The sequence below is a fragment of the Carassius carassius genome, chromosome 3, assembly GCF_963082965.1.
Source record: "Carassius carassius chromosome 3, fCarCar2.1, whole genome shotgun sequence".
Taxonomy (NCBI): Eukaryota; Metazoa; Chordata; class Actinopteri; order Cypriniformes; family Cyprinidae; genus Carassius; species Carassius carassius.
The window spans coordinates 35,195,401-35,206,816 of NC_081757.1; the positions used below are offsets into that span (position 1 = coordinate 35,195,401).

The window sequence follows — 11,416 nt, forward strand, 5'->3', positions numbered from 1 at the left end:
TTACCACTGGCTCTGCACCCATTTACCTAAATTTGTTACTTCAGACTTATGTGCCCTCTAGATCGCTTGATTTTGCCATCCCAAAGAAGCACAAAGTCACTTTTACGGACTTTTAAATTAAATGACCTCCCCAACTCAATCTGAGCAGCTGAGTCCTTAGCATATATATATATATATATATATTATATATATATATATATATATTATATATATATATACATATATATATAATATGTATATGTGTGTGTAAAGACCTCTAACACTAGCTTGCTCTATTTTTATTTATTCTGTTTTCTTTTTATTTATAATATTATTTAAAAGCCCATGCTACATGTACTGTGTTAACCTAACTTAGACTTTTTATAGCACTTATATATCATTGCTCTTTTTGTTGTTTTTGATTACTTCCACTGTCCTCATTTGTAAGTCGCTTTGGATAAAAGCGTCTGCTAAATGAATAAATGTAAATGTATATATATACTTTACGAATGATGACAGTATAAAAATATAACAAAAAATTCTGAAGTGAAATTAGAAAATGCAATCTGCAAGCACATTAAAAATGATGGAATTTGTTAGGAATTTGTTTTATGTGTCACCAAAGTGCATCCTGCTCAAATACAACAGATAAGAGATATTATGATTTTCCAAAAACAAATACTTTATTCACACAAACCTATTTCAGTCAACACACTCTATTTACTACAAAGTTAGTGCAAAATACTGCATCCCAGCACATGACATGATGATATCTCTCAGTATCTGCTTGACATGAACTAAAATAACTCCTTGTCGCAAATTTTTTTTTAAAAGTCGCAGCTACAATGAGAAAGTAGCTAAATTTGTGACAAAATCCACAAATTGACAACACTGCTCTTCTCCCATAATTTTTACGTCTGAAAGGGAAACTACAAATGCATATTCGGTACGTTCAGGCGCAAAGGTGTGCACGTCTTTATTAAAACCTGACAGTACTATTTTGTATGCCAAAAGACGGTTTGCACTGGCACAGGCTGATAGTAAAACTGCTCTTTAGTTGCATGCAAGTTCAAGATCATTTGCAATTCACAGGTTTCGCATCTAAAAGAGAGGTGTATTTTCATTTTCTGTGCATATGTTCATTCTGTGAATCACACTTACTCATATTTGAGAGATTATCAAAGATCCAATTTAGGATGGTTTTTGCGCAACATTTTTTTAAACGAGCCCCTGCTATTTCCTTTGTTAGAAATGTTATTTATTATTATCATTTATTTATTTAATTTATATACAGTATATATTGCTGTTATCCCACTGGACGGCCATCTTCACAAATAATAATTGTGACTGATTCTTACCAAATTTAAGAGACATCTTAGGCCCAATCCCAATTCTATTTTATACCCCTTCCCCTACCCCTACCCCTCCGCCTACCCCATCCCCTTGTCCCTTAAAACAGAGTGCCAAGGGGTAGGGGAGAAGATATTCACCCTAAGGATTGGGACCTCACTACTATGCAGTCACACGTCATCAGCGTTCGTCATCTAGCTCTTACAATAGACACATATACTGGTGTGCTGGTGTGCATTAGAGCATTTAATTATCGTTCTGTATTAATGAGCTGCTTACTGACACACACACATATCGGAAATCGCGCAGCTCACACATCCAGGAGAAAATAAACTTGTCAACGCTGCCCCACGACTTTTATTAAATACAGTTTAAATACTGAATCGCTACATTATATTTTCCAGCGATGAGAGGATACAATCGCTGTTTTTAAGTAAACTCACTCTAAAAGGAGAAACGCACAGACGCGAATACACACAATTTCCCTTTCTCTCTCTCTCTCTTTCTCTCTCGAATTTGAGAAAACGGTTTAGTGATTTCTAATTATTGAGGGGATTAGTCTACGGCAGTAATCGCCCTGATCAGACATATGCTGTGGCACTATCATGCAGTCTGTAATGATATGATGTTATCAAATATTAGCGATTTTTTGCAAACATTTCTTTGAGTAACATGACCGTTAATTGAATGTAACATAAAACAAATTATTACTTTTTCGTTAAAATCTTTATTTATGCCAAAAAAGCTTACATTTATGTGTCTTTTTGTTCGCTGAAGCAGCCATGTTGCCGAGATAATTCATACCCCTTCGTTTGAAGTGTGGTCCCGAAAAATCTTCGTTTGAAGGGCTATCTGGCCCTTCCCCTTAACCCCTACCCCTCCAACCAAAAGAGAATCGAGACACCCCAAAGGGGAAGGGCTAAGGGGTAGAATTGGGATTGGGCCTTAATCTAGACTCCTTCTGCATTTTATATCAGTCAGCAATTTAGATTTGAAGTTTTAAGCTACTGAATTTTGTTTAGCTCCTGTTGGACATGTTTTTGCACCCTCGGTTGTAGGAGTCATTTTTATGCGTCTATGTTTTGAGTTTTGTAAAATTTGGATGGTGCGAGGTGAAGATAAAGGTCAGTTCATGAAAAATAAAACATCTAGACTATTTAATTCCTATATATCTTTGACAAATCAAATATGATGGAAAAGACTTAAATGAAACTTGAAATGAAGACAAAAATTAGTTTTTATTTTGTTTCTAGCCCTTAGGGTTCCTGAGTATATCAATGTGCATGAATATGCAGTATTTTGCTAAACATTCTTTCTTTCTTTTTTTTTTTTGGCACTATTCAGAGTTACATGTAGAATCTCTACCTAGTGAAAACAAAGGTAAGATAAATATTTTAATAAAATATTTATGCATGGTTTGTAATGTTTAGTTTTTGTATTATAATTATGTTAAAGTACACTATATGTGTCCTGTAAAGAATACACATCACACTCTCCACATGGGTCTACATCCGATGCTGAACCTCCATTAGAGGTCAAAACAGAAGAATCAATACCTGCAAACCAAATTTCACCAGAGTTGCCATCTGCAACTCAGCCTGTGCCTACATCAATCTCCACACCTGAATCAATTACTGAGACAACAGAATTTACAGAAGAACCCTCAGTAGAGTCCAAAGAGGAAAAAGAAGGTATGTTGAGCTTTCTTTTAATGTTGTTCTGTTTAAACAAACAGAACAATGTTCTAATAGCACCACACAACCACAGTCAGTAGCACACTTCTCTGGGGAAATCAACCTATTTTTGCCTCTGCTTAAGTTTTTTATCATTTTTATTGTAAATTGGTCTGTTTTGAAATTCTTTAAAAGTACTTGTGAAAAACACTATACTTATAGACATTATGCACTTCTTTGATTTAAGTTCTCTAAGTCTAATGCTGTGGTGAATTCTTTTTTTTTTTTTTTCAGCTAAAAAGAAGAAACCAAAAATTCTTAATAAATTTGACAAAACAATCAAATCGGAGATCAATGCTTCAGAGAAATTACGCAAGAAGGTAAGATTCTATACTGTAAATAAAAATAGTTTTTTAGTATGTTACTGGAAGAACACAATGTTTTGGTCAAATCTGGCAGATAGCATTTTTCCAAAAAATAAATAAATAAAAGTCATTTTTTTCAGGGGAAACTTGAGGAATCTCTCCATGCTTTTGAAGCTCTTGTCCAGAAATTCCCACAAAGTCCGAGATGCCGATACGGTAAAGCCCAGGTAACATATAATCCTTAAAGTTAACATTGCTGTTTACATCACCTAATGGTCACTCTCATTACTTAGCTTCAGTAAAAAAATATTTTTTTTTCTGAGAAGTGTGATATGTGTCCAGGCAGAAGATGATTTGGCAGAGAAAATGCGCAGTAATGAGATGCTGCTGAAGGCAGTGAACTCGTACAGAGAAGTAGCTGAGCTCCCAGACGTACCACCTGACCTCGTCAAAGCCACATTAAAGAGATGTGCAGACAGACAACAGTTCTTAGGTATACCAGTAATGCAGCTACATTATAGAATTGTGGTGACTTCTCATTGACCGTTGTAAAATAACTATTGTTTGTTGTCCATAACAATATGTGGAAAATGATACAGCATGTTCCTTTGACATTTTCCTGTTTAGGTCGTACAAGGGGATCTTTGGCTACTTTGGAGAAGCTAGTTCAGATTTTCCCAGAAGACATCAGCTTAAAGAATGACTTGGGAGTGGCACATCTGCTTCTGGGTGACAACAAGGGTGCAAAACGAATATATGAGGAGGTAAGATATCACTATTATGTTGTTATTATGTTTACTAATTTAATGTGGATAACTAATTTCCCCTTTTTTGAAATTCCTCTTCAGGTTTTAGCTCAAGCCCCACATGATGGATTTGCTAAAGTGCATTATGGGTTCATACTTAAATCCGAAAACAAGATTGCAGAGAGCATTCCGTACCTCAGGGTAGGTCTGATTTTATAAACAAAAATGCACAGCATATACTTCCACTCACACACATATAAGTAATTAAATATTTTCTCAATGTTTGTGTGTGCTCAGGAGGGTTTGGAAACTGGAGAGCCAGGAACTGATGACGGAAGATTTTACTTTCATCTCGGGGATGCTTTACAGAGAACAGGAGACAAGAGTGTAAGATGAAAGTAAGAGTAAAGATTATTAAAAGGAAGTTTACAGAGAAAAAAAAAAATGAATTTGGTGTTTTTTGCATGTGTTTAGGCCTATGACTGGTATGAGGCTGGACATCGGCGAGGTCACTTTGCCTCTGTATGGCAGAGATCTCTGTATAATGTCCCAGGGCTTCGTGCTCAACCTTGGTGGACTGCTGAAGAGACTGGATATACAGCTTTAGTCAAGGTAAAGACTATAATTACTTGCAATGAAAGTCACAGGGGTCTAAATCAAGTTTGAGGGTGGGGAATTTTTGACTTGCCACTTGAAGCACTTGAACTTCAACTGCATCTTTCAAAAAAAAAAAAAAAACATTGTTAACCATCAAATAGCTAATGTGTTAAACTGTTTTGTCTCTGTTAATCGGCACTTCCTGCAGACTGAACCACAATAGCTGTCTACACCGTCTAAACCAGAAGTGCAGTGTCTCAGGACACAATTTCAAACATCTTTTAGCTAAAAGCATTACAAGTCCCCACCCCAGTTCTGTTGCAGTCTTATACTGTCTGTAACTACACACTTATAACAGACATACACTACCAGTCAAATATTTTGAACTGTAAGTTGTTTGAAGGTTTTTTTATTATTATTATTCTCTTCTGCTCACCAAGCCTGCACTGATTTGATCCAAAATACAGCAAAAGCATAATATTGGTAAATATTTTTACTATTTACAATAACTGCTTTCTATTGAATATAATTTAATAATTTGAATATAAATGAATACCTTTATTTATCAAGGATGCTTTAAATTGTAGTATTTATAATGCTAAAAAAAACATAAAAAATCTTTTGACTGGTAATGTATAATCGCTATTTCACATTAAATTAAGCCAAAAACAGTCATATTGATAAACACTGACTAACATTCACATAAACCGTATCTTCTCCTGAAATCCCCAGTGGAGATCCATTACACATTGTTTGGCATGCTTCTTGAGCATGATCGAGAGTTCTGTCCCCACCTACATTTCCTGCCAGTATTTAAAATCAAACCTGCAACCTTCGGGTTATTAGTCTGACTCCTAACCATTAGGCCACAACTCCCCCTATAATAATTCATCAGTTTAACTGTGAAGGAAGTACACTTTGTGTGCTTGTCTCTCTGCTTTGCTTTCATTGTGTTCACATGTCTTTACAGATGTTGGAACGTAACTGGTTAACCATCAGAGATGAAGCACTGTCAGTGTTAGACAGCAACCGTGGGCAGTTCTTGCCCGAAGATGAAAATCTAAGAGAGACAGGAGACTGGGGCCAGTTTACACTGTGGCAGCAGGGTAAAATATATAATTAGTGTATAATATCCACCTGCATGTACTTTAGATTTACCATCAAATTGCTTATATAATTGCACTGGATATACATCCATCCACCTGTTTCCCAAGTTTTGCAAGTTTTACTCTTTCTCAGGTCGAAAGGTTGCTTCTTCATGTCGCCATGTCCCTAAAACCTGTGGTTTGCTGGAACGTTACCCAGAGACCACTAGCTGCAAAAGAGGCCAGGTCAGTCACCAGAAATCAATTACAGTTGTCAGTGCCGATCCTAGACTTCTGGAGCCCTATGACAAACTGTGTCGGCAGGGAGGAAGTGGGGGTTGGGGTATGAGTGGTTATCAAGGAATGAATGAAACACCATGTTTTTGTCCATGTTTCTCTCCATCTCAAATAAATTAATTTAGCTTCACCAGATCACCTTTTTTACAATGCTTATTTCTGTTTATGAACTGTTGCTTATTAACTGCTGCCTACTCATTTAAATCTTTTAGATAAAGTTTTCAGTAATGCAAGCTGGTACTCATGTATGGCCTCACACTGGTCCCACCAACTGTCGTCTACGAATGCATCTAGGCCTTATCATCCCTTCTAAAGGATGCCGGATTCGTTGTACGAACCAAACCAGGTCAGTTAAATGATAGAAACACAAGTTTATACACATTGATTAAACTGTATTAACAGCAAAGCTTTTAAAATGTTTCACTATTGCCAGCTCCATTTCCACTCCAAGTTACAGGATTTTAAATGAACACATGACAAGCATCAAATGTAAATAAAAAATTGGCGAGTAGAAGAACTTTGATAGTTGGTTTATTTTTATTTTTTTATTGGAATTAATGTGTGGCATGGCTTTTACGATTTCATAATGTATTCACTGAATGTTGATTGTCTTTCAGGGAGTGGGAAGAAGGAAAAGTGTTAATATTTGATGACTCATTCGAGCATGAAGTCTGGCAGGAAGCAGAAAGCTACAGACTCATCTTTATTGTGGATGTCTGGCATCCAGAACTCACCCAATTACAGAGGCAGACTCTGTCACCAATATAGACGATTTGTTCAAAAACCGCCAATCGGAGTGACAGATTTACTGTCCTTAACCAAATCACAGATTTCATTAATCACAAATATCTGATGTGCTGTCCTGTTTATGATTACAAGGCAATGTGAATGTATAAGTCTTATGAAAAACAACCATGCTGATAGTTGTAAATAATATAATTGTGATTTTTGAAAAACATAACGGATGGATTTAGTTCAAGGGTTTTAAAAAGACATTTCACCTAATATTCATATCTTATTTCTGATAAAGCAAATACGATTTGTAATCATGTTTCAGAAGCAAGTTTTTAGGGCACAACAGTAAACAGTCAAATGAAAGCTACAATAAGCATTAAAACATACAATTTGAGATTTATATCTTAGGTTAGATTCAATGGTTACCTATAGTAAATTAACAGTATGAGTAATAAAATGCATGTTATGGGACCAATGAAGAGATCAGAATATGAGAGAATGAGTTGCATTTGCTCTTTATTTCTGAAAAAAGGAGACCTTAGTCACTTTTTATAGAAATATGATTGAACATCGAACTGTATGTTGTGGGTTACTTTATATAATGTGTGTCCAGGTGTATACATAAATGAGCAGATGTGTTAGCTTTAAGAGATGAGTGCACAGCCATAAAAAAATAACTTTGTGCCTTTTCCAACCTTGGAAACTATTCCAATAAGGTCAAGTGTAAAAAAAAAATTTTGTTTTTGTGAAATTTAGATTCACTGCAAGCACGCATTTTATTAACACTACAAATTCTACACGATTTTTGTATACACGTTTACATAATTTCATCATGTGAAAATGTATTGTATTTGTATTGTCTGAAAAGTATTCAATTTTGATATGTCTGAAAAGAACAATAATAATTTATCTCAATTATAATTCAGTTTGATTCATTTTCATGTCATGTGTGTACGTGAAATTCTAAACTGAAAATTAAATACTAATAAAAAAAAACAGTAATAAAGTCATCAGTACATTAAAATAATTCTTCTAATCAAAAAAATAGATCTGTTCAAATGCACTTTGAGGTCCAGTGTATTCAGGTTTGTAGTTATAGATCAAAGCTTTTTCCTCTTCCTCTGTACTAGGAAAGCTGTGAAAACTTTTCCTCGCTGTAAAAGCAACAAAATGAGGAGAAAGGTTACTCTGTGAAGGTTTAACAACTTAATGTGTTAATTCATTGCATTAAAGGAATCACATTTAATTAGGAGCTAATAAAAACACATTGTATGTTGCTCATTATTATTATTATTATTATTAACCATACTCTACCTTCATTCACAAAAAAGTAAGCCATGTAGAATGTGGTTTTAATGGCTGAAGGTGTGTGGGGAATATAGGGGTGAGTCCACTCAAAAGCATTTTTCTCTGGATGCCATTGAGTAGCATAGATAGGGAAATCATATGCTGAGGGTATGCATAAAAACAGTACAATGACAATGTTGCTCAACATAAAGAGGCAAAAAGCACAGTCTATATGTGTCCTCTATCAATCTGATTATCATCACTCACCTTCCATTGTGGAAACAAACTCATTATGTCCATCTGTGTTGGTACTCAAAACCCTGTAGAACTTTTTCAGGGTCTCACTCTTGGTAAAGTTCTGGATTTAAAGGTTTGAAAAGGTTTAATTTTATTTCCTCAACCAAAATAAAATTTAAAATATACATTAAATCCATTACATGTGATATGTTCATTTTTCTATTTATTTATTTGTACATTACCCTTTAAAATTAACATTGCCATGAATTATATACGAATTGTATGAATTATATTATGAATTATAAACATATTAATATTGCAGTATTTAATATATTTCTCTGTGAGAACTAAAACATTTCACTGTCACCTCTGTTTGACCATATTTCTATCACAGACATGTATATACTACTGTATACTAAATAATGTCTGGTGATACTGTCAAGTGATAAACTATTACTACATTCAGTGAAACTGTGTTCTAAGATGTGAAGGTGTATTATTTTTCTGTTGTTTACAACTGGTTACCAGTAAAGCATACAATATTAAATTCTAAGTTTAATAAAATGTAACACTAACTTGTTAATCATTTTTAGTTTAATAATGTTAATCACTAGTTTTTAAAATTTTATTATAAACAGAAATCAAGAGATTAAATTTTTTATGCCAGCATCTATGGCTCAATGTATTTTAAAACAAGCATCTAGTAGTACCACAGTAGTAATGAAAACAACAACTGATTTCAAGAAATAGTGGTTGAATTGGCCAGTCTGCTGTACCTCTGTAGAAAGACTCCACTGATGAGAGTTCTCTGTGAGGGCTTCTGTTTCCAGTGATTTCATAAGGTCTTCAGGAACATCTTTGAACAGCCTACTGTCTCTCACATCTAAACAGCATTGGATAAATTAATAATATTTACACATCTATGATATTTATACACTTATTCTTAAAATGTTTTCACTTGTTTGAGAAATGTATACTAGTTGCACTGCAGTGGCACCATGATAATTACAGGTTACATTACAGAGTACCAAGCTAACAGTCAATTTCTGTGAAATTCACAACTGGTAGTAAGCTGACAATGTTACTTGAATTAACCATTATTTAAGTATATTTAATTTTACAGTTAATTGTTATAAAACAAGTCTTTACCATCTGTGAAGTTCAGTGGCAAGGCAATACCACTGGTGTTGGTGTGGGACAACAGCAACTTTCCACTTGTTAGCAATGTGAGAAGTTCAAATCCTAAACAGGTTCCCCATACAGGGAAATAATCACCATTTGAATTGGCCTGTTAACACACAAACATATCAATAATTTGGCTGGAAAATTAAATTACACCAACGTATTGTATTGTATTGTATTGTATTGTATTCCACTTACACCAATGCCAAACAACAAAATGCAGTGTCATCATTATGACTCTTCATGAATTTTTCATTGCTCAGCAGTTAATGTTTTGCCAGCCCTCTTTAATAGCTCATAAACACAAATCACAGAGTTGACTATAAACCCATAAAGTCAAAGTCTGACCTCTGCAGCTCCATTTAAAATTGTACTTTATTTCACAATTTCTACTAATTTAATTTATTTCTGTTTTACCTTACTGTCAAGGCTGCTCAGGTGTTTCTTAATGTTTAAAAATGTACTTTGGATACATTGTCATGCTGAATATTTGCACCAAATGGGTGGTTTGTACACAAACCTCAAAGGCAAGTCTGTAGAAAATGCTAGCTGCTTTTGAATAGCCAGATGATTCTAAACTGACTCCACCTCCAGGAAAAAGGACTCTAGAGAGAGAGACAGAAAAAGTGTCACAAATCCCTTATTGATTATTAAAAAATATATATATTTTTTATTATTAGAAAATGCTTTACTTACCCATTTATGGATTTGAAGAGCCTTCTGTACTCATCATCAGACTTATTTATCCTAAAGACGTTTAAAAAAAAAAAATAAGTTGCAATTTTGTGTAAATTGCAGTCTTGCAGATTCACAGAAAAAAGGTTTATTTCTGCGTTGAAAAATAAGGTGGACAGAGAGCAGAGGGCTCTGCATGCTGCTTAATTCATTACTTATTTAATCAAATCAGAGATATGTACGTTAACCTTAACTTTAAGACATGGCTAAGTTGTAGTCCCATTTTCTTATATGAATATTTCCCAACCAAAATAAACAGTATAACAATGTAATACCATTGCGATAAATATTACGTAATAAAAAAAACATATATAATAAAACAATAACTATATATGAATGACAGTTACTTTCACAACATTTTATGCAGTAGCTAGTAAGCCCCTGCAACGGTGTTAATGCTGCAAGTGGACAAGCAGGGGGAAAAAATCATTTTAAATCCATAAACCCTGAATGTTTACAGTGAAGGCAGATTCTCTGTAGTGTTTTATCTTACATCAGAGGCACAACACGAGCGCCAGCAGATTCCAGAAACTTAACGTAGGACGCCGCGATATATGAGTTTCTATGAGGCGGTGGGTCATACACTTCCTGGGCAAGAACACCTAGACAAGATTTAGACATGGTTTACTTCATGAAATATGTACAGTTTAAAGTAGCATGCACTCTATGTAATGCAGCGTTGCAACTCACCTATTATTGGTCTTTCGTTTGTTTTTATTGGTGTTCCGATATGGTTAGCAAACAGGGCATTTAAAAATGTAAAAAGGCAGGCAAGGTAGATGTGAATCATGTTTTCTTTAGACTGGAAATGTTGTGGTTCCTCATCTGATCTATGCATGTGACAGACAGTTCCAGGTCGCTTCCGCGTTTATGACGTCATGTGTTTAGGTATTTTTTTAAAGGTATAACGAATGATACATAAAAACAGGCTAATCATTATATTTAACATATTAAATAACAATATTTGGGAGGGGGTATATATAGCATTATTGGATGTAAAGTAGGGTCGTTATTTTCTCAGTAATTATATTTGTCATTTGTTTGAGTGACAGCCCGTTCATAGTAGCTCCTCACTGCAGAAGACAAAATAAGGGATGTGGTTGGATCCACATCTAGGGGGTGGAGATTGGTAAATTTTGGGTGGAGAT

At 34.6% G+C, this 11,416-nt stretch overlaps 1 protein-coding gene across 1 annotated transcript; it reads right to left on the reverse strand.

Moving 5' to 3' along the window:
• Nucleotides 1-7,842: 7,842 nt before the first annotated feature.
• Nucleotides 7,843-11,139, reverse strand: ggh (gamma-glutamyl hydrolase (conjugase, folylpolygammaglutamyl hydrolase)). The gene is made up of 9 exons (XM_059536739.1): nucleotides 10,959-11,139; nucleotides 10,762-10,870; nucleotides 10,230-10,280; nucleotides 10,054-10,138; nucleotides 9,501-9,639; nucleotides 9,128-9,234; nucleotides 8,382-8,472; nucleotides 8,142-8,276; nucleotides 7,843-7,981 (listed from the first exon to the last, which is right to left on the reverse strand). The coding sequence occupies exons 1-9, from the start codon at nucleotides 11,104-11,106 to the stop codon at nucleotides 7,860-7,862; spliced, it is 987 nt and encodes a 328-aa protein (XP_059392722.1). The 5' UTR covers nucleotides 11,107-11,139; the 3' UTR covers nucleotides 7,843-7,859.
• Between the last annotated feature and the right edge of the window lie 277 nt (nucleotides 11,140-11,416).

Coding starts and splice junctions, on each gene's coding strand:
- ggh (XM_059536739.1), bottom strand. CDS start 11,106: ATGCATAGATCAGATGAGGAACCACAACATTTCCAGTCTAAAGAAAAC. Junction 10,139..10,229: donor CTCTTCAAATCCATAAATGG/GTAAGTAAAGCA, acceptor CTCTCTCTCTAG/AGTCCTTTTTCCTGGAGGTG. Junction 9,235..9,500: donor GCCACTGAACTTCACAGATG/GTAAAGACTTGT, acceptor AATGCTGTTTAG/ATGTGAGAGACAGTAGGCTG.